A 23258-nucleotide genomic window follows, 5' to 3' on the forward strand; every position below is an offset into this window, starting at 1 on the left:
GAGGTTGCCTTTCAGGGCTGCCCCTCCCAAGGTGGCTAATTAAATGATAATTTCCAGATGGAAACGAGAGGGCAATATAAATCATAAATTGTCGATCACACCCATAATTTACCAAACCAGGTGGGACAGATTTACTTGGCTGCAGTAAATAGTAGAAATAAACTAAAAGAAGGAAAGAAAAAGCAAAGCTTTCTGAATGTGTATAGCTGACAATTTAATACCTATGTCAGCCATGATTGACAAGTATGATGAAATATGAGTTTCAACTACAGTAGAGGCAAATACTTCATTAATTATATAGGGGCAGATTCTTGGAGTTAAAATGTTTGCAAGGTGAACATTTGATAATCCCAGTGAAAGTCATTTTTTGCATTTCATCCGGATTTACTAGGTGTGAACACATTATTTAGTGGGTTCCAATAAAGGATGGGCTGGTGCCAGACTAACCAAGCCCATGAATAGTTCACATTTCTTTCATTTCACTTCTCCAACCAAGCCCAGGTACTGAAAGTCATATAAAGGAGGGCTTCCCAGAGGGATTTTGGACTGTTCACCTCTCTCTCTGGCCTGCCATCTCCACGCTACAATGAGCCGACAGCTGAATGCCAGGGCTTTGGGCAGAGGGAGGGGGTTTAGTGCTGGCTCTGCAATTGTTTTTGGAGGGGGCAGGAGCCATGTGTCCTCTCCGAGCCGAAGGAACATGGAAGGAGCAAGTGGAAGCTGTGGCTTTTACAGCAGAAGCCTCTACAACCTTGGGGGGACTAAGCGCATTTCCCAGAGTGTGGTTCCTGGAGGTGCCCACCGTGGAAGTGGATTTGGTAGCAATGCAGGATTTTGTTTTGGCGGATTTTCTGGTTGTGGATGGGCCAATGGCAACTTTGGCAATGGAAGAAATGGCCCTGGCTTTCTTTCCTATCCACCTGGTAGCATCCAGGAAGTCATCATTAACCAGAGCCTCCTGGCACCACTTAACCTGGAGATTGATCCAGAGATCCAGAAAGTGCGCAAAAAAGAAAGGGAGCAGATCAAGAACCTCAATGACAAATTTGCTTCCTTTATTGACAAGGTAAGGTTTTGAGCTACTGTATTAACTGTGTCTTTCTATTACTGCATATTAGTACTTTGCAGCAGAGATCAAACCCTTCCATTTGTCTCACAGGAAATATTTAGCAATCCTCCAAACTGATACGTTGTGATTGTGTTAGTTTATATATTCTGAACTATGTATCAATTTTTTTGCCTTTTTTTTTCATTGCACAGCTTTACAATTCTTATCTCACTAGACACCACCAAAGGAAACATTCATAATTAAACAGGCATCCACTTTGGCCAGTCATTGTATAACTCTGGGAATGTCACATGTGGCTCAGATGTCTTGGTTTCTGTCTGTCTTTTCATTAGCAAAGATAAGAACTGACATTTTAGTAGAAACGTTAAATTGACCCTTAATTCACTGAATGAGGACAAACTGATGGTTTGATAGGATAGTCCCTTTTCAAGTGTGTTTGGGAAATCATCTAATGAAGTTTGGTGATGTTAAGTAAATTGGATCTTCTTGAAGTAGCCTATAAATTTGTAAGACAAACCTTCTAACAAGGCATTCTGAGCAAGTCATGGCACAATGCATCTAGGTTGAACTTACTTTTCAGAAAACTTTCAGGATCTGCTGTGGTGTTTATTTGGACATGTAATGGACCATTCCAAAAGCCAGTTGGTCATGTGCCAGTTCATGAAAAGTACCAAATCATGTTCATATTGAACCATAGCTGTAGTCATTGTGAGCCCACTTTTCATGTCATGTGACACTGAGGAACACTTCCACTTTCTTATCTATTGAAATTGTTCTCTCATTTCTTGACAAAAAGATGTAGCCACAGGGCAATTCCAAAATGTAACATCACTCTATAACATGTTGTAGCCTTTGGCACTTTGAATATCAAGGAACATGCAATGATATCTATTCCTGTTTTGGCAAATTGGGGGGGGACTCCAACACCCTCTTAGCACTGACTTTTGGGGGGGGGGAAATCAGATGCAAGTCCACAGAGGATGAAGAAAGAAAAGGCAGAGCTGCTTCTCATTGTACAGAAAAGATGTCCCAATCAGATTCTGCACTCCAAGATTTGTACATTTAGATGTGAATTTTCCTCCAAGCAAAAAATTCGCCTAGCCATTTTAGTAGGGCAGAATATGGATTATAGTAAAATAAACAGGCAACCTTTTCAATGAAGATTCTCTCTCTCTCTCTCTCTCTCACACACACACACACACACACAAACACACCCTTCTTGATCCAGCAAGCAAGATCCATATTTGTGCATGCAGCCAAGGCAGGGATATGAATATCTAATTTCTCATATATACTCATGCAATACTCATCCAAATCATATTGAACTGTCTGGATGCATTTCTTGATGTCCAGGGGTGATACCTGTTTCCATCCAAGGCCACTAATTATTTCTGCAACTACACTTGGACCAGGACCAGGACCAGTGTGTATAGAATTTGGCAAGGAAAATGTAACACAATGTTGAGCATTATGATCAAGACATAATATTTATACAGTGGAATATGCAACAAAAGTCACAGTGTTGAAAGCTGTTAAAGATTTCAGGCAATTAACTAGCCATGACCTTTTCCAGCTTTCCATTCCATGCCCTCTCCCCTCTCCTGCAGTTCCCATGTCCCTCCCAACTGTCACTATTTTAAGGTCATCCAGCATGCTGTTTTACAGGTTCCCCCTCTTCTTCTTTCCCCTAGAGATTTTTGTGTTTCTGCAAAGTGTCCCCCCCCCAACTGACTGCTATCTCCATCTTGTGCTTGGATGGAATTGTGGCTACATAAGAATCCATACTCGGAGAACAAGTTCTCTGTTAATATCAGGGGTAGCCAATACAACTCCCATCATCCCTGACTATTGGCCACATTGGCTGGGACTGACAGGAGTTCATCTGAAGGACTATGCCATATATATAATGTCCTGCCCCTTAAAATTGAAACCTGAACTTTGAGCATTTTGGAATTCAAAATTGGCACTCAAAATGTCAACAATTCAGATTTTTGAAAATGTGTGTGACATTTTAGCAGAGTTGTTCTCCATGCTATGCCTTGAATGGCCGCGACCTGCAATGTGGCTACTAGGGGATAGAAAAATCGGTCAAGTTTGGCTCTTCCCGTTTCTCATTTTTCTGATCTTAAATTCAGTTTCTCCACATTTCTCCAGCAATTTGTGATTTTTTAAAAAAAAGGAAATCTCGTGAAAATTCATCAGGGTTTTGCTGCAAATTTCTCCCAATAAATATATCCTTGTATGCAGTTTTGATTAAGGCAAACACATTTCTGCATGTAGTTTTGACTATAGTACACATTTTTGCAAGTAATTTCCCCCTATGCTTTTGTAAATATTGTTTGGTTGGGAAACTGCATGGCAAATTGAGAAGTGAGAAGGGCAGCTGTGCTTCTGGTTCTCATATTCTTTTGGAAAGTGTGGATTTGATAGTTTTGTCTTTAAATGTGAGCTGAATAGAATTTCTTCCCCATCCCTAGCAGCTACCCCCAGCCATTCCTGGCACTGAGCTGCTGAAGTTGCTCACAAGTGCTCTCATGGGTGCTTGCAAAGAAACTCAGCCACCCTTTCCATCATTTCGATTCTCAGGTTCGATTCTTGGAGCAGAAGAATAAAGTCCTAGAGACTAAATGGAACCTCTTGCAGCAGCAGCCCATTCTCCATGCAAAGAACAACGCGGTTTCCCTCTTTGAAGCCTTCATCATCAGCCTGAGAAAGCACCTAGACTCCCTGAAGGGTGAAAGAGGGAGGCTGGGCTCAGAACTGAAGAACATGCAGGATCTAGTGGAAGACTTTAAGCACAGGTAGGGGAGGGAATGCATGGGCAGTGCTCACTACCTCTCACCCGGAGGGCCATTCCACAGTGATGGAAGTGGTAAAATTTTGGAGTGTTGCAGCTCATTATGATGGCCTTTGGAGCTATGCTCCGAAGCAGGCAGCTGTGTTGATCCATATATTCACAGACACTCCCCACAAAGCAGAAGCTCATAGCATGGCGCCAAATTTATTCGGAGCAAGTACTGACAAGTCACAGAATAGATGCTTATAGAATAAATTTGGCTTGTAAAACACATTGAGCTTTAACCAAAGATCTTCAGTCCACTGAAATGCAACCTTTAGCTTTTATTTAGAAATGCAAACAATCTCACCGAGAAGTGTTCCCAAACTCCTACTAAAGAAAAGGAAAGAAGTATCCAGCTTCTGTTTGGCCCATTTTCCTCATTCATTGATCCACTGAACAGCTGTGCTAATCTGTCACAAACAAACTTGAAATCCTCACCATCACTGCATTCCTTTGCCCAACCACTTGCTTGCTGCTCTGGCAAATGAAAACAACCTCTTTGCTCCTGCTCTGAAAAAGGTCCCAGCGCTGTGCTCTCTCACATTTGCCCCTCTTCTACACCATTGCCATTCTCCTGTCAGATTTTGGGGTGGGGTGGGAGATGAGGCAAGCATTTCAGCAGGGTTTAAAGGGCTACTTTCAGATTAATTGCACAAAAGCTGGTGTATTTTCAGAGAGCATTAGCTGAGGTTGCTTTTTTACATTTCATGACCACTATAGCTAATGTGATCTGTATCAACACAAGTCAGTCAGTCCTTTTTTTTAAAAAAAAGCAAAGGGATTTATGACTTTAGCATGTATACTTAATTTATAGGCCTATATAATTAGAGGGGTGAATTCCCCCACCCTCCACAAGCCTTACTTTGGATCAGCTCAGATTCTTCTGAATTTCCCCCGCAACCAAACTTGGGAAGTCCCAAGCCATCCCTGTCACCCCAACTCTGCCTCCTCAGGAGCAGCAGAAGTGACAGCAAAAGATTGGGGAAAGAGAGGGCCCCCACCTCTTTTTCGCTCTCCTCCATTGTCCAGTTTACCTCATGGAAGAGGTAGTTTTTTCATGGGAGATTGCAGTTGGAACCCCGAACAAGAGCAGTCCTCTTACATAGTGAGGGTACGCTGCAACATTTGGCGCAGGTCCCACTTGTCCTCCTGCTCTGGATTCATCCCATGAAATTGAACATGGGTTTTTACAAATCCAAGCTGGGATTGCTCAGGGTGGGCAGGAATGATTAAATGTGCATTTTAAAAGCCTTGCACGTTAGATGCAAAGACACGTTTGACATCAGGTGTTGTTTGGCCCCTAACAGAGGACAACCACACTGCAGATCGTAGTGGTACCTGAAGCAATATGAACCCAGATGACCATAGTTCACTAGGGGCCAGGAAGGGCATATTGGGGAGAAGGTATTCCTAAGATTTGCCAGACCCAGGTCATTGTGGTCTTTAAACTGAGGGGGAGGAAAAATGAAGGAATTCCATGGTTTTCAAGAAAGATTTCTTTGAGGCCTAATGTGTTTTGGAATAATCCTTCTTTGGGGGCACGTTTTGAATACTAATTTCCATCAAAAACATAAACCACTATATTAATGCCTATCATGGTTTATTCACGTGACAAAGTGATATTATATGATGGTATTTGATGGGAATTGCTGGAGCCCCTTCCTCTTTTGTTTTCTTTCCCTGCCTGTGGTGTTTTCTCTGGTTTCATGCTCATTTTTTCTGTTTTATGTTGATGGAACATAGTCCGGCCATGAATCCATTGTATTCTCTGCCTTTGTTTTTTTTTAAAATCTCAAAAGGTATGAAGAAGAAATCAACAAGCGCACAACTGCTGAGAATGAATTTGTACTGCTGAAAAAGGTAAGTGTTGAAATGTACTCTAAGTCATGAAAGTAGTTCTAAATCAGGGGTGGGGAACCTTAGGGCCAAGAGCCAAACATGACCCTCTGAGCCTCTCTGCCTGGTCATTGGGACTCTCCCCAGGTCGCATCCCCTCTCCCAGGCCACACCCCTTTCCCCAGGCCACACCCCTCACTGGCCTTGCTTTACATCTTCCTGACTGGAATGTGTTCTTGAGCTCTGACAATGAATTCTTGCTTGCCAAGATGGAGGCTAGAGAGGTGTGTGTGTAGAAGCTAGCTAAAATTCACATTCAATGCTCTTCCCATTGTTGCCTCTAGCCCTGCTCACCCTTGGCATGTGGCCCATGGAAGATTTCCCAGAAGGGAATGTGGCCCTTGGTCTCAAAAATGTTCTGTGCCCCTGATCTAACTGGATGTACATGGAGGAGGATGTCCAAATATGTAGCCTAGATATATTAGTCATCTCTGCTTAGGACCAGCTCCAAGTTTAAGGGGAGAGAGACTGGAAAAAATACCCTCTGGTGTGCCTCCTATGACATTCATGCTCCCTGGTGGGTTTACCTGCTGCTAGTGATGATGGAAGTGGCCTTGGCAGACGGCTGGAGTGGCAATGGTGGCAGCAGCAGCACTGTGAGTAGGGTTGCCACGTCTCCGGTTTTTGGCCAGAGTTTCAGGGAAAAAGGGGCCGTCTCCAGCCTCCGGCAATACTTTGCTTAAACTGGATGATCTCCTGCTTTTCATTGGCCGCCTTCCCGCCCTTTGTCATTGAGGCAGGGAGAGCTGGTGCCGCCGGGGCCGGGCTCTGTCTTCCCAGGCAGCAGCCTGTCTTGGACAGGGGCAGGCGGGAGCGGCAACGAGGGGCTGGCCCTGGGTGCGCGAGGTGGGCGCTGCTTAAAAGGCCAGTCGGGCGAGCGTGGCGCTGTCATTCTCCCTCCTGCTGTGGGTGCCGCTGGGCGGGAGTGGCCGTGATGGAGCTCAGCAGTGGCGGTGGCGGCAGCCGCAGCGTCTCTGGCTGGGGAGCGCATCACGGCCGCTGCCGCCCAGCGGCGTCCACAGCACGAGGGGTGAAGCGGCCAGGCATCCTCGGGGCTAAGAAGGAGCTGGCCCCGTCCGGCGTCCACTGCTGCTGTGGGTAGCAGGCTGGAGAGAGAGAGAGAAAGAGAGAGAGGCTGGAGAAAGAGAGAGATGCTGGAGAAAGAGAGATAAAGAGAGAGAGGCTGGAGAAAGAGAGAGATGCTGGAGTGAGAGAAAGAGAGAGATGCTGGAGAAAGAGAGAGATGCTGGAGAGAGAGAAAGAGAGAGAGGCTGGAGAAAGAGAGAGATGCTGGAGAGAAAGAGAGAGATGCTGGAGAAAGAGAGAGATGCTGGAGAAAGAGAGAGATGCTGGAGAGAGAGAGAGAGAGAGAGAGAGAGAGAGAGAGAGAGCGATGCTGGAGAAAGAGAGAGATGCTGAGAGAGAGAGAGAAAGAGAGAGATGCTGGAGAGAGAGAGAGAGAAAGAGAGCGATGCTGGAGAAAGAGAGAGAGAGAAAGAGAGCGATGCTGGAGAAACAGAGAGATGCTGGAGAAAGAGAGAGATGCTGAGAGAGAGAGAAAGAGAGAGATGCTGGAGAGAGAGAGAGAGAGAAAGAGAGCGATGTTGGAGAAAGAGAGAGATGCTGGAGAGAGAGAAAGAGAGAGAGGCTGGAGGGAGAAAGAGAGAGTTTGGCCCTAATCCTCAGTTTCTTACTATTTCCTCTGGATAATTGCACTGCTGGAAACGGACAGAATCATCATGTAATTGTCTTTTCTTGACAGGATGTGGGAGTGAGATTGAAATGACAACAAATAGGAATGTGTGCCATTGTTCCATTTTTCTGCACATTTCCCATCTCCCCAAAGCAGCCTTCCCCAACCTGGTGCCTTCCAGATATCTTTGGGCATACAGCTGCCACCAGCTAACATCTGGAGGGCACCAAGCTGGGGAAGTCTGCCCTAAATTGTCAGCTGCTTCAGGTCTATCAGATCTAAGCATATGGTCACCCTGTTGTGGGAAAGTTCCCATTAAACTGACTCGTGTTGTCTCATTAAGTCTCTAATGTGGCAATTTAAGTGAACAGACCTGATCTTTTTCTGGGTTTTGGACTTCCAGCAGGGGCTTAGACTAGAAGGACTAAAAGGCCCCTTCTAGCTCTGTGATTCTATGCTACATGTAAGTGTGTGTGTGTGTGTGTTACACACAAACGCACAGGCACACACACAAGCATACTTTTTTTCTTTGATCAATTTTGCTTAGAAAAAAAGTGTCTTGTTCTTGTCAGTTGACTTCCTTTTTTATTCTTTGTATGTACTTAAACAAGCTGGTCTGTTTTAAAAGAAAAGCTTGGTGGTGTTTGTGAGAGCCCACGAAAGAGCAATTTCACGTAACTGCCACAGCCAAATGGTTAAGAATTGGCCTTATGACATAATGTGTACTGGCTGGTCTCTACAGAATTCCAAACACCATTTCAGACTTAAGGCTGCCATCTATTATCCCAAAGGCAGCCAAAGTAGCATCCTCCAGACATTGTACTAAAACTCCCATGAGCCCTATCCTGCTTGGCCAGCAATCACAATAAAGTCCAAAAACTTGACTGCATCTGTTTAATTATATGCATGGAAATGGAAATGGACTGCCTTCAAGTCGATTCCGACTTATGGCTACCCTATGAATAGGGATTTCATGGTAAGCGGTATTCAGAGGCGGTTTACCATCTAAGGCTAGTACTCCCCACCTGGCTAGGGCTTGCTCAGCTTGCCACAGCTGCACAAGCCAGTCCCTTCCTTGTCCGCAACTGCCAGCTGGGGGAAACGGCTCCTTGCGACTATGCACCTTGCCCACAGGTGGCAGGGCACATAATCCCTGAGCCACTCACTGTGGGGGTGATCTTTAGCTGGCCCTTGACATCCAGGAGACACGAGTGGGGATTTGAACTCATAGACTCTGGACTCCCAGCCAGGCTCTCCTCCCCACTGTGCTATACCATCTGTTGCATGAGCATACAGTTAACATTCAACTGACTTCATAGCACCATGCAGATAACAACTGGCTCACTCTGCATTAGCATAGCTGCTGCAAGCACTCTTAGTTCATTTTTACAAGATAGTTCAACATGCTATCTTGTTCATTAAAAAAATGCATTCATTCCTGACTTTACCTCTTACCACTTCTCCAGGCTGTAAAAAATAAAATAAAACACCTTCCACTTTCCTTTTTTGTATCTTTAATTCAGTTGTTGTTGTTAATGTGCCTTCAAGTCAATTTCAACTTATGGTGACCCTATGAATCAGCGACCCCAATAGCATCTGTCATAAACCACCCTGTTCAGATCTTGCAAGTTCAGGTCTGTGGCTTCCTTTATGGAATCAATCCATCTCTTGTTTGGTCTTCCTCTTTTTCTACTCCCTTCTGTTTTCCCCAGTATTATTGTCTTTTCTAATGAATCATGTCTTCTCATTATGTGTCCAAAGTATATGTGTCCAAAGTCAGAGGAAGGCAATGGTAAACCACCTCTGAATACCTCTTACCATGAAAACCCTATTCATAGGGTCACCAAAAGTTGGGATCGACTTGAAGGCATTCCATTTCCATTTTCCATCCATACTCCCTAAGATGGTGAGAAGGAATGACCTTGTCACTTCAGCTGGACCTCTTTTAGGTAAGATTTCTATTTTAATTTCCAATCAGAAATTTTTTTTTCAATGGTATGCTGCACGCAAGCGTGGTTGATACAATGTATCATGCTTCATGACATCACTAGGGCCCGCCCCATGATGTCACTAGGGCCCGCCCCATGACATCACTAGGGCCTGCCCCGTGACGTCACTAGGGCCCGCCCCATGATGTCACTAGGGTCCGCCCCATGATGTCACTAGGGCCCGCCCCCATTTTCTCAGGTTTTTGGATGGTTCCGACCTGGCAACCCTAACTGTGAGCTGCCTGCCATGTAGATTTCCCACAGTGCTCTAGACCGACACTAAGTCTGGGACACTGTAATTAAAATGGTGGGAGGCTTGCAAATCAAGCCAGCACCAGAGCTTGGAAAGTTACTTTTTTGAACTACAATTTCCATCAGCCCCAGCCTGGCTGGGACTGATGGGAGTTGTAGTTCAAAAAAGTAACTTTTCCAAGCTCTGGCCAGCACTACAGCAGACCCAGAACACTGGGCCCTTCCACCGTACTGGAGCCCTGGCAGCTGCCCAAGGATGCCAGCTGCTGATGCCATCTCTCTCTCTCTCTCTCTCTCTCTCTCAAGAAGGGGCAAATCAATGTGTTGATGATGAATTGCCTCCTCCCCTCCATCTTGTGCTTGGATGGGATTTAAGTTTGGGAGAGTGGAGGGCAATATATATCCAATACTCCCCCACAACCTCAAACCTGGAATCTAGACTTGTAATTTCATTGCTTTCCCCACTTTTAAGCAACCAGGACGTTTTTTTGGGGGGAGGAGGGGTGGTAATGTATCCCCATTGCTTCCTCCCTGTTTCAAATGGGCAGGGGAAGCTGGTGGCTCCAATGTAGGTGGGGCAGTGAATCGGCTGTGGTTTTTAGACCTTGAACAGGTCCTTGAAAGTTTGGACTAAAACCCAGAGCGGAGTCACTGCCCCACTGACATCGGAGACACTCCAAATGGGACTTATATTTGGGAGTGGGAGGTGGGGAGATGGGCCTTCAGTGCTCTTTCCCTGCAGCCCAGGAACTTTGTAGGCCAGAAAGGGCTTTAGTGTCATGGATGTAGACCCTCAGCCCATGATTTAATCCCTGCAGTTCCATCAAATGCTAAATGTATTCTTGATTTTCACTGCTGTGTGAGTCTCCCTGGCTCTTAACCCTTTATGAAGTTCATTGTAATCCTCCTCCCCTCCCAGGATGTGGATGCTGCCTACATGAACAAGGTGGAGCTGGAGGCCAGGGTCGCTTCTCTGACTGAGGAACTCAACTTCCTGAGATGCTTGTATGAGGCGGTGAGGATGCTTTGCAGCAGTGGAGACTAGTCCATTAGGGCAAGTGGCAGGGTTGGTTCTAAAGGACGGCCAGGTTGGGCACTGGCCTGAGGGCCCTGGAGCTACAGGAGCCCCTGAAGGGGCCTCCGCTCCCCTTCAGCGATCCACGCCCCCACTTACCTGTCAGCTGGCTTTTTAGCATTGCCCTTAATGAAGATGGTGGCAGCAGCTTCCCTAAGGTACTGAAGCAGCTGCCGCCATCTTAGTTGATGGCAGAGATGTGCGCGTGTAGCACACACATGTGCCATCAACAAAGATGGTGGTGGAGGCTTCATTCCCCTTAGGGAAACCGCGGCCGCCATCTTCATTAAGGGCAATGGTAAAGACTAGACAGGTAGGGGGCTGTGGGGGGGCATGGGGGGCATGTGTGCACACACCCACACCCACCCACTGGGGGGCCAGGGCAAGCTGATGCCAAGGGCCCCCGCATGCCTGGAGCCAGCCCTGGCAAGTGGGGTAGTGCTCCACCAACTTAATAGTCTGCCCTCACCTAGCCCCCGCCTGTGTTCTTATTTACATCCAGTCCAGGGGGCGGCATTGGCTGTCAGATTCTGCCTTCTTAGTCTCACTCTTGCTCTTGTAGAACTCAGCAGGGAGGAGGACAGGTGTCATGGCCCTGTCAGAGGACTCCTCAGATGAGGACGACTCGGGAGTAACAGCAGCAGACCCAGGAGCAGCAGGAGACACGGAGGAGCCTCCTGAGAATCCAGCTCCTTCTGCCCCTCAGCTGCAGAGCACCCCAGGGACAGCAGAGGCCCTGCAGCCAGACACAGACAGTGAACAGGATACTCCCCCCTCACCTGCAGAACGTAGACAGCAGAAGGTCAGGCAGAAGAGAGGCAGGCCTGTCTCCTTAAGGCCCAAACACTGAGGGCTCACACCTGCTGTCCATCCTGCTCTTTATAAGGCACACCTTGGCTGCAGCTTGTTGCTGACTGCAATGTCAGGCGTGGCTTTGTGTAGACCTAGTTTCCCTGCAGCATCTCTTTGACTGACCTCCTTGGTAATTGATCCTGGACCTCCACTGACCTCGCTTCTGGACTTCTGACTCGGCAAGTACGCTTCGGATAGGCCTGGCAGATTTCCAACCTGACTGCTGGCTAAGGACTTTCCTTCCCTGCCAAAGACCCAGGAATTTCCAGCCCCCCCTGACACTGCTGCTGCAGTGTAGAGCTGACAACAGGGACATTGGCCGACTTTCATTGGCCTATTGTCCCACCAGTCCCAATGGGCACCAGCCACCACTGCACTGAAATCCCCTAAAGACCACCTGAGATCCTCTGCATGCTTCTTGAGAGCCATGTTTCAAACTCTCACAGAGCTATGCAAATAGGGGTGAGGGAGGGAGAACCAAAGGAACCGGAAATGGCAAACCCAAGCCTTGCCAGGCTCCCAGTAGGAGGAAAATAACCTAGACCAGCTTTGGGGCTGACATGGTGGGTCCCCATACCAGGGCTGGCCTGTTGGTGGAATGGGAGTGTGGAAGAATCACAGCTTCCACCAGCTGGCCCTTGGCATGCCTCCATGTTGTCCTCTCTGGTGTCACAGTGCCAACGCTTAGGCTGTGTGCACATTACGCTTACTCTGTGTCCAGTGCGCTCCCACTGCTAATTTTTGAAGCCGCATTCACACGACTTTAGTCACAATCTGTATCAATTACCGTAGTTTCAAGAGAAATATTGCTGTCTGCTGTGTTTTCTTCAAACCAGCTTCATCCCAACTGAAAAACTTAAGTCACATTCACTTTGCTGTTCAGCCAGATGTGTACACTTGAGACAGCCATTGTGCATGCACAGATGAGCACGCATGTGTAGATGATAGCTTCATGTATAGGAGTTCTGGGGAAGTTGCAGGGGCAGGGAAACCAAACAGGTAATGCACGTCAGATGAAGACATCCAGGCTCCCTCTCTGATGTGTACAGCTGCATGCAAATGTGACTTGAAACACAGTGGGGAAGAATGGCCTCACTGCATTTTAAACTGCTAATGTGTACATGCCTCCAGAGGTATACCAGCTGCAGACCTTTCCACAGCCCCACAGAGGAGGCTTACAAGCAGGGCAACTGACCCAACCCAAGACATTTTGCTGCCTGAGGTGTAAGCCTCAAGGTGGTGCCTCCCTCCCTACACATACAGAAGCCATCTGAAGTGGCGGTTGATTCTTAGTTCAATGCTGATGCTGGGTTGGCGTCCTCCACCACAGCTGAAGGCAGCGGGCTAGCTCAGAGGGCACAGGCAGGGCCGGCTCCAAAGGGCGGCTAGGTGGGGCCCTGGCTGAGGGCCCCTGAGGCTACAAGAGCCCCTGAGGAGCTCCTCTGTTCCCCTTCCACAATTCATGGAGCTTCTGAGCCGCCCGCCATTCCCTCACTCCACCTACCTTTCTCTGCTGATTTCTTTTACAGCTGTGTGCAGTGTGTGCGCAGCCAAGGTTTCCCTAAGGTGCTAATGCCCCTGCCACCATCTTGGTTGACGGTAGAGATGCACGCGCGTAGCACGCATGAGTGCCATCAACCAAGATGCCGTTGGAGACTTCAGCCCCTTAGGGAAACCTTGGCTGTCATCTTGGTTAATGGTAGTGCTGCGCGTGCAACCCACATAGCCACAAAAGACAGGAAACAGGTAGGTGGGGTGCATGCGCACGCACATACCGGTGTCCTGGGCAAGCTGGTGCCCAAGGGCCCTGGCATGCCCAGGGCCGGCCCTGGCATGCCCAGGGCCGGCCCTGGGCACAGGGCAGGCTTCGTGGTACATACAGTTCTCTCCTCCAATACTTTGTTGCCCCCACACCCTGTGCCCTGAGGCTGCTGCCTCACTCTGTCTACTGATTGGGCTGGACCTGCTTTCTGAGGTCGGATTTTTCTTTCTGAGGGCAAACCTCTTTCTCCACCCTCAGAGAGGGAAGTCTGAAAAAACCTATGACCTCTGGGACACCCTCCCTGGAACCATAGGACTGCATTCTCAGCCGTGTTTCAAAGAGAAGCCAATGGGTAATTCTAGGCACTAGATAATTTCACTTGTAAAGGTTTTTGTACATGACAGTCTTGCATATGATCCAGCAGCACATATTTCTTCACTATGTTTTCCACTTGCTAGTGTGTGCAGAATCTGTTCCGATTTCTACTGTAATGTCACATCTAACAGTACCAGTCCAGAAAGAAAAACAAGTTTCTGGTTTTTGGTACGAGATCTAATAAGTACCACTGGCAAATATACAGATCTGTGATATCGCTTTGTTTTTTTTAAAATGAACATTTTGCTGATAAGATTTCTGATACTTATTAATGGTGTGTATATGATCTGCACCTCCCAGATCAGAACTCATATATCCACCATCGTTCACACTTCCAAAATATTCCGACACAGCGCTTGGCTTAAAAAAACAAAAACCGAAAGTAAGCTTCGAAATTTGCATTTTGAAAGAAAATAATTAAACATATATATTAAGAGTAAAAAAATTAAACATGCATATTTTGAAAGAAACTGTGTTCAAAAATATGTATTTAAATGCAATTTTGGTGCAGATTTTTTTAAAACCACAGACTCATGTAGAAATGGAATGGACTTATGAGTGAAGACATGTAAGACTAGAAACGAACCAATTCACATACATCCCTACCCTTATTCGGATTCCGTAAAGCAAAGGTTACCCACTAATTAAGCTTTTTGTGACTTATAGGAACTGGCACAGATGCAAGGACAGCTCAGTGACACCAGCATCATTCTCTCGATGGACAATAATCGGGACCTGGACTTAGATAGTATCATTGCTGAAGTCAAAGCTCAGTATGAGGATATGGCAAACAGGAGCCGAGCAGAAGCGGATGCCATGTACCAAAGCAAGGTATGTGCTTCTGAGTCCTGACTTGGGCTTGTCACACAAAATGTGACTGGCAAAATGCCACTTGAAATTTCATTGAAATCTGACAAATTCAAAACAGGTGAATTAATGAGAATTTTCCTCCTAAATATCATTGCATCAATTAAAACAGAGACTGAACCTCAGAACTTTTGCATGTAGTACTTGTGCTCTAATGCTAAGCAACAGCTGACCAAATCTGGTTTTGGGTTGAGGTGACACCAGAGCTTCCCTCCACATGCCTCTTTCACCACCAGGCACTGGGCGGCCATGTGGCTCTCTCCAGATAGCAGAACTGCTGATGGATTTGGCCTGGCAGTTGCTGCTAGTTTTTATAATGTCACATAAAATCAGTTTCAGGAACTTCAGCTCACAGCTGGGAAACATGAAGATGTTTTGAAAAACTCCAAGGTGGAGATCTCTGATCTGAATCGACTCATCCACAGACTGAGAGCAGAAAGTGAGAATGTGAAGAAACAGGTAAGAGGCACTTTGCTTTAGAGGAGTTACATAGCAAGGGTTCTTTGTTCACATGCAACTATCACTCTATTGCAAAGGCAGGGAATTATTGCGGTCCAAGAGATGTTGTTGAACTCCAACTCCCATCAGGCTCAGCCAGCAAGGCCAAATGTCATGGGTGATCTGAGTTGGACTCTCACAACATTTGGAGGGCCACAGGTTCCCCCACTCCTGATATTCACACTGCTCTCAGGAAGTTAAAGCATCATTTCATGAACAAATGATACTGAGTTGGACCCAAGACCAAACTGGGAGGAACTATCAGCCAGTTATAATATTTAGGTTTAATTGCACAAATATGCTTTAGATCAATTTAGATGTTTTTTGTAACTAAATACATTAGTACCTGGTTAATCATGGGAGGGTGCTTACTGGTTTTGCTCCTTTCACAACACAATAGAGTTCTATCTGTCTGGCCTCATTCCATAAATGCACTTGTGTCATTAAACCCCTCAATTATGAAGTGCTACAAAACTTGGTATGTTTCAAAATGTTTCTTTCAAAAATGTGCTTTTCAAAAAAGTCATGATGAAATCTATGAAAATAGCATTAGGTTGCATCCAGATTTTGAATGAGGGGTGTTCCACTCATGGAGCACACCACCAGAGGATGGAGAGGGAGGCAATTATTTTGCAAGTTCCTTCTTCCCCCCTCCAGACCCCTCAAATGTTGCCCTGGAGGGATGGGAGAGGGAGACTGCAGGGAGAAATTGCCTCCCCCATTTCCTCCAGCAGGAGCCATTGCTGGATTGGAGTCCCTTCTGTGAATGGAAGTACATTTTTTCCATTCAAACTTACAAAATGGAAAGTATTCAAGACTGGGTTTGTTGAAAGAAATCAAATGGTCAAATATAAATCTGGATTTTTGCAGGCAAATTCAACTTACTAGAATTTTCTTAAGAATTCCTACACCCCACCCCCCAAATTGTTGTAGCTCTTGAACTTAGGAGTCCTGTGTTTAAAGCCATGAAGCTCAGCCATGAAGCTCATTGGGAAAACTTGTGCTAGTCACTCATTCTTAGCCTAACTTTCCTTGCAGGGTTGTTGTGATGATACAGTAGGATAATTCCCCATAAACTCCACCATGAGGGAAGATGGATACCAATGTATCCAATGTGGGTCTCAAGAAGTACAGAACAGAATTTTGGACTATCACTCCCATCATTCCTGATCATTAGTCATTCTGGCTGTGGCTGTTGGGATTTGGAGTCCAACAATGTCTGGAAGGCACCAGGTTTCCTACCTGTGCATGACCGTAATTCCTAAGTTGCAATTATTGCCTAGCTGCACCTGATAATTAAATCCATAAAATTGATTCATCCAAATGAAATGAACCATTCATTTAGAAGCAAAAGGAAGCATTCAGGATGCATGTGGCATTTTCACTGGTGGTGCCTATTCTTATCACATAGCCCTGGCTATGTGAGTTGATGTCTGTGTGGGCTGATTTCTGTTCTTTCCATTTTCTCTGTAGTGTGTCCATTTTCAGTCATCTATTGCTGAGGCTGAAGAACGTGGAGAGATAGCCCTCAAAGATGCAAGGGAGAAGCTGATGGAACTAGAGAATGCCATGCTGAGAGCTAAGGAGGAGTTGGGCCACCTTTTGCGTGATTACCAGGAACTTTTGAACATTAAGCTAGCACTGGATATTGAAATTGCCACCTATAGGACCCTCCTGGAAGGAGAGGAATGCAGGTGGGTATGATGGAAACCAACAACAGTCCACATTGGGATTATGTGCTTTCAGACTGACCATTTCCTCTGGCATTGATGCAATTAGTTTCTTATTTATTCTTGAGAATCCAGATGCCGATTGTAAGATGTTCCACTATCATTTTCTCTGTTGTCCTGTCTTCTTCAAAGGCTGATTTGTTCTGATTTTAAAAAATGTCCGTCACAACCCTTTGAGATCTGAACTAACCTTATTGCCTCTTGTGGGGTGAGGAGTGATCTATTGTTCTTGCTGCTGCTGCTGCTGCTGTCTCCATCCTCCTTCACAGTCAGTGTTGGAGGAAACAGTAATATTAAAAAGCACTGCCGCTATTGACAAGCGTCTAGTGTGTTTGAAGAAGCTTAATGCAACTGAAAACCCCCCAATAAGGAATAAATCTTAATATTTTTGCTAGCATGTACAAATAAACCCAGTCCTGTTGAGCTCAGTGGGATGTAGTTGTGAATAGACATGCATAGGATTGTCCTGCAACTGGGCATGATGCAATAATATAAGCAGCCTAGCTTGAAAAGGAGGAGGAGGAGGAGTTTCCATTTGCTCACTGCTTCCTTTTCCCTTTTTATTCCCCCATACAGGATGTCTGGAGAATATGGTAGCACTGTAAACATATGTAAGTAGCTGAACATTTTGGGCTGATATTTTAGGTGGACTACAACTCTGATTAAAGATGGAAAGATCTGTTAATTCTGGTTCTCTCAGTTTCTCATTTTTCTAATCTTAAATTCAGTTTTCACATTTCTGCAGTGATTTATGTTTTTTTGAAAATCCACATGAAAATTATCCAGCATTTTAGTACGGATTTCTCCTCATAAACACATTTTTGTATGCAGTTTTAACTAATGTACACATTTTTGCAAGCCATTTGTCATATAATGCCTTTCTGTATGCGATTTTCACTCATGCATTCCTTTTTCTGCACTTTCCCCTTACATGTGCATTTGTGTAAACATTGCTTGGCTGGCGAACTGCGTTGCAAAATTCAGATAAGTGCAAATTTCAAAGGATAGCTGTGTTTCAGTTCTCATATTGTTCCAGAAAGTGTGAACTGGATAAATTCTGCTTTAAGTGCAAACAGATGAGATTTCTCCCCCATCCCTGTCCCTGACCATTGGCCATGCTGGCTGGGGAAGGTTGGAGTCCAACCATGTCTGGAGGACACCATAGTGGTTACCCTTATTCTCTTTAATGAGAATCCAAATCCTGGGACAATGATGCAAGTAGAATAGGGTGGGCACTTACCCCTTACCCATAAAACAGGAAATGCAATACCAAAAAAGAGGACTCAGATTTGCACAAAATTTTGCATATGCTAATTTAGATTTGGAGATGCAAATTTAGACATAATGATTATAATTCAAATAGAAACACAACACCTCTCATCATAGTGGGGAAGAAGAGTGTGACAAAGTGACTTGTGTGCCAGCCCACTTTGTTGATGGGCAACTTCAAGGCCCCTGCTTTCCCTTCTAAGGGTTCATTTTTCTTTAAACTAGACTTGGACCGGACAGTCCCTCATAGAGGACTTGTTCAAATACAAGACTGTCCTCTGACAGCTCTTCAGACAAGGAAAAAGAAAAAAAAGACTGTCCTTTTGTAAAATACAGGGCTGGCCCTACCATAAAGTAGAGAGACACAGCTGCCTCAGGCAATAAATGCCAGGGGGCATCAGCACTCCCCCACCATTCCCTGCATCCCTTAAGCTAGCCACCTCTGCACCTCCTAAGACAGACTACTGCCCTCAAGTATGGATATCCCATTGGCAGGCTGAGTGACGATTCAACTGCTAGTCCAATCAGATACTGTATGTGGAACTGAGAGTGAGGGTTGGGCAACTTGCCCTTCGCCTCAGGCAGCAGAATATCTTGGACCAGCCCTGGTAGGTCACATGGTTGTAAAGTAGGACACACGTAAGTAGCCACCCTAAAGTAGAAGATTGTGGCACTGCATGTGAGCTGATACTGTATGCTTGGTATGTGGGTTCCTTTAAAACAGTCATACGACACACCTTTTATAATTGGATGATTAGTTGGTTTCTTAGCTGCTTTCAAATTGTTTGTAAGTGTTTTATTTTTTATGTACACCGCCCAGAGAGCTTGCTATGGGCGGTATAAAAGTTCAATCAATCAAATAAATAAATAAATAAAAACAGAGCAAAACCTTGCTTCTCATGCTAGGGAGGCAGAGCCTTTTGAATTTCAAGTTTTTAATTTTACATTTCTTTTCGAATTTAATTTTGATTTTTGATTATTTGATTATTTGAAATTTAAAATTTTAAAAATCAAATTTAAAATTTAAAATTCAAAAATTCAAGTTTGGGGGGAACCCCAAGGTGTATATATCTATGTACTAGGGGCTCCACCCCTGCAACCCCTCCATTGGGTTACTAAGGAACCTCCCCCCTCCCCCAGGTTGCCAAGGCACCTCCAACCCTCTCCCCATCCCCCAGGTCTCCAAGCCCCCTCCCCCCTCAGACAGGTTTCCAAGCTTCCTCTGCTCCTTCCCCCCAACGGATTGGCAAGCTTACATCTGTGTAGGCCTTGTGGTAGTGAAGCCGGTTGGAGATGCCCAATCTGTTGCTCCAAGAGTTGCCCAGGCAGCTGGTTGCCGCTTGCTCTGGTGGTCTCCTCCTCGTCCCCCCCATGGGTGCCAACCCTCCTCTCATACACACATGGGTCACCAACCTTCCTGTTTCGCAAGCCTCACGGTAGCAAAAACCAAGCTGCCCTGACCTGTTGCTCCGCAGATTGGCCAGGCTTGTTCCTGGGCTGCTGCCCCATGCTTCTCCAGACCCCAACAATTGCCACCACCCCACTGTCACTGTTAAGCCACCACCTCACCTAGACTGCCTACTAGCCTCCTGCCCAGGCTGCTGCTGTCGCTGTCACTGTGTAGGCTGCATGGCCCACTTACCAGCCTTTTCCTCAGCGTTGCTTCCTTTCCCCCATGCCCCTGATCTTGAGGCCAGCATGGCTGTAGTTCACAGTGCCAGCTCCCCCCCCGGCCTTGTTTCCTTTTGCCCCCTCAGCCTTTCATTTTGCCCCCCCCAGCTTTTCTTTCTTTCAGGCCCCTCAGCCTTGCTTCCTTTTACCTCCCTGGCCTTGCTTCCTCCACCTATCTGTGGAGCTGCAAACTGAAGTGTGATGCTTACATTTTTATTTAGATAGATGCACACACACACTAGGGCAGCCTTTCCCAACTAGTGGGCCTCCAGATGTTGCTGGACCACAATTCCCATCATTCCTGACCATTGGCAATGCTGGCTGAGGCTGATGGGAGTTGTGGTCCAGCAACACCTGGTGGCCCACTAGTTGGGAAAGGCTGCACTAGGGCCTCCACCTCCGCATGCTCCCAGAGGTTGCCAAGGCACTTTCCCCCCTCCCTATCCCCAGATCACCAAGGCACCTCCCCCCAGGCAAGCAGAACAGGAAGGCTGCCCTGGCCTGTGCCTCTATGGCTCACCAAGGCCGCCATTCATTCTCCTGCTCTCCGCCCAGTTTTGCTTTACTGCTCACACTCCTCCCTTCCTCCTCACTTGGTGGCCAGGCTTGGTCTTGGTGGCTGCAGCAGCAAAACACCATTCGTTCTCCCACTCTCCGCCTGGTCTCACCTCCCCACCCCCATCCGTCTTCCTTCCTCCCTCACCACTCCCTCCCTCTTTGCTCAGTCACCAGCGTCAGCTGCCACTACTGCCATCACCATGTCCCTGCAGATAGAAGGAAAAGGCTGGGTGACAGGAGACGGGTGGAATGAAATATCTGCTAAGAGTTGGCTGGCTGGATTTCAGAACAAGGGCAGGCCTTGCTGCAACTTTTGGATGCAGGTCCAGCTTGTGACGTACATTACACAGGCTTAATCCAGTGCGTGTCCCGCTTACAATTTTGTTTGTTGTTTTGCTTCCGCAGCTGTCCTTAGCAACAGCAGCCTGCTGGGAGGAAGTGGACTGAGCCGCAGAGGAAGGCTCAGCGTTGGAGGTGGTTCGAATTCTGGAAGTGGCAGGGGCATTATGGGATATGGCTCTGGTGGCGGAGGAAGTTCTGGCTTGAAAATTATATCGACAACCTCTACAAGCAAAAGGACAACCGTATGATGAGCCATCATCATCAGGTCCTGAAGGACTAAATTGATCACTTACAAATCCTAGAAGCTGTCAACACTAAACATCTGCTGTGAAGAAACTCACCCATTGTGTGCAACAACTCTGTTTTTAATGGCTTTAGAGCATGGGTGGGAAATCTGCACAGAGAACCGGAATTCCTAGTGCTCCCTTGAGAAAGGGAATGGCAGTTTAATTGGTGGAAGTCTATAGTGTGCTGGGCTGTTGATGTGCTGTCAATTTAATCTTATTCCATACAGTAGTTGTGTGATGCCAGCAGTGGCTTGTGACACAACAACTCAGCATGGCATCCCATCCCATTTTCTCCCACCTCTATTCAAACAGTTTGATCTCGCAAGTTGATCTTAAGTGGCCACCATTATAGGCCTTTAGGGCTGTGTACACACCACATATTCCAAACACATTGAAAGCACATCCCCTCTGAAGTCTGGGAACTGTAGTTTACCCTGCACAGATCTACAGTTCCCAGCAGCCTTAACAAACTACAGTTCCCAAGATTCTTGGGGGGGGTATGTACTTTCAACGTGCTTTACATGTATGGTGTGTCCGCAACCCCAGCGTTGTTTGGGAGCATGGGAGGATTCACTGTCTATTCAGCCCTCTCCTTGCCCTCACTGTCCCTACCAAGGTCCTCCTATGATGTGAAGGATCAGATTTCCCCCTCAGTGTGGAAACAACAATATTGAGCTGTCCTGTTACTCATGGGCTTGTGTAGCACAGTCACAGTATCAGAAAATGATAGAGGCCTGTCAATGCTCCACAATGCTGTCTAGCTTGGAACAGAGTCAGGGTGTTGGTTTGTGAACATATTCTGTCTCCGAGTTTGGGGGAAGAACTGATGCAACAACCCCAGCTCAAACCAGAGAGTCACCGGAGAACAGGAAGGAGGCGAGAATGCACTGTCCTGAAATGGCCAACGAGAGAGCACCCGCAATGGGATCCCATCCCTCGCTGACTGTGAGCAGAACATTAAGTGAACTCAGCAGTGAGAAAAGAACATAGAGCCCATGCAGCAACCCGAGTTGCCCGATGCTGCCTACTGTAAGGGTGGAATGCGCCTGCTGATCCCACCAAAAGGACACAGGAGCCCTATTCACACATTACACATGTGTTTGGGTGTTCACATAATGAAGCAGGAATGCTCAGTGGGGTGATGTCAGGGGTGCGGCTAGCCCAGGCATGTGATATCAGGGACAGCAGGGCAGCCCTGCTTCTGCTTCAACACAGGAGTGCCCTACCCATCTGTAATATGTGAATAGGGCTACTCAGAAGGTGGATGGTTAGAGTTCAGGGTGGGACTTGAGCCTCATTGGGATAAGGTGCTGTAGAAGTCAAAGGCCCCTGATATAAGGGCTTTGCCACTGGGCACTTCTCGCCATCACAAATATATTGTGGAAGGACGTCTTTGGGCTCATGGCCAATAACAAGTTACTGTGAAATCTCACCATTTTTATTTTGGCATCTTAGTCACCAGTCTATACGTTACTTTTCTAGACTTAGCTAGACAAAGGGCGTAAGCCACATTCACAGACCTGGCATCGATGCACTATGGACAGTGAGGTGAGAAAGAGTCTATGGCTCACACACAACCTCCATTCCCTTCCACACAGAACAGGGATGGGGATTGGACTTCCTGATGTAGTGGGACTACAACTCCCATCATCCACAACCATTGGCTATGTTGTCTGGGGCTAATGGGAGTTAGAGTCTAGCAATATCGGGGGGCAGGTCCCCCATCCTTGACACACAGCTCAGTGATAGAGCACCTGCTTTACATGCATGTCCCACACTGAACCCCGGCATCTCCAATTAAATAAAGAAGGTACAGGTAGCATGTGATGTGAAAGACCTCTGCTTAAGCAACTGCTGAGTCACTGCCAGCCAGAGTAGACAATACTGGGCTAGATGGACAAATTATTTGACCTCATACAGGGTAGCTTCTTATGTCCCTATAGTGTCTGATGTGAGATCTGCTTATACCCAGTGATTTTTTGGGGATAGTACTCACTGGTTCAGAGCACATGACAGCTGTTTTGTGCTGGCAACCATGGCACTTTTATCGAGTTATGAGTATTGACACCTCCTTGTTTTGGAGGATGGATGGAAACTGCACACATGCAAAAGCACGAGAGTGGACATCAAATCCCTCTTGTGCCTTACATGCTCCTTACATGCATACAACTTCAGTGCCAGAGTTGTGTGTAAGCCAGCCTCCTCCTCCTCATTATTTACATTACAACCTCCAAG

The 23258-nt window shown here is 46.5% G+C and overlaps 1 protein-coding gene across 1 annotated transcript; it reads left to right on the forward strand.

Moving 5' to 3' along the window:
* The first annotated feature begins 586 nt into the window (after window positions 1–586).
* Window positions 587–22432, forward strand: LOC133379496 (keratin, type II cytoskeletal 4-like). Its single transcript, XM_061614899.1, has 9 exons — window positions 587–1066; window positions 3656–3870; window positions 5708–5768; window positions 10657–10752; window positions 14468–14632; window positions 15002–15127; window positions 16640–16860; window positions 17473–17507; window positions 20800–22432. The coding sequence occupies exons 1-9, from the start codon at window positions 587–589 to the stop codon at window positions 20982–20984; spliced, it is 1584 nt and encodes a 527-aa protein (XP_061470883.1). The 3' UTR covers window positions 20985–22432.
* Window positions 22433–23258: the final 826 nt, after the last annotated feature.

This window comes from Rhineura floridana, chromosome 3, assembly GCF_030035675.1.
Source record: "Rhineura floridana isolate rRhiFlo1 chromosome 3, rRhiFlo1.hap2, whole genome shotgun sequence".
NCBI classification, from domain to species: domain Eukaryota; kingdom Metazoa; phylum Chordata; class Lepidosauria; order Squamata; family Rhineuridae; genus Rhineura; species Rhineura floridana.

Coding starts and splice junctions, on each gene's coding strand:
- LOC133379496 (XM_061614899.1), top strand. CDS start 587: ATGAGCCGACAGCTGAATGCCAGGGCTTTGGGCAGAGGGAGGGGGTTT. Junction 1,067..3,655: donor TTGCTTCCTTTATTGACAAG/GTAAGGTTTTGA, acceptor TTCGATTCTCAG/GTTCGATTCTTGGAGCAGAA. Junction 14,633..15,001: donor ATGCCATGTACCAAAGCAAG/GTATGTGCTTCT, acceptor ACATAAAATCAG/TTTCAGGAACTTCAGCTCAC.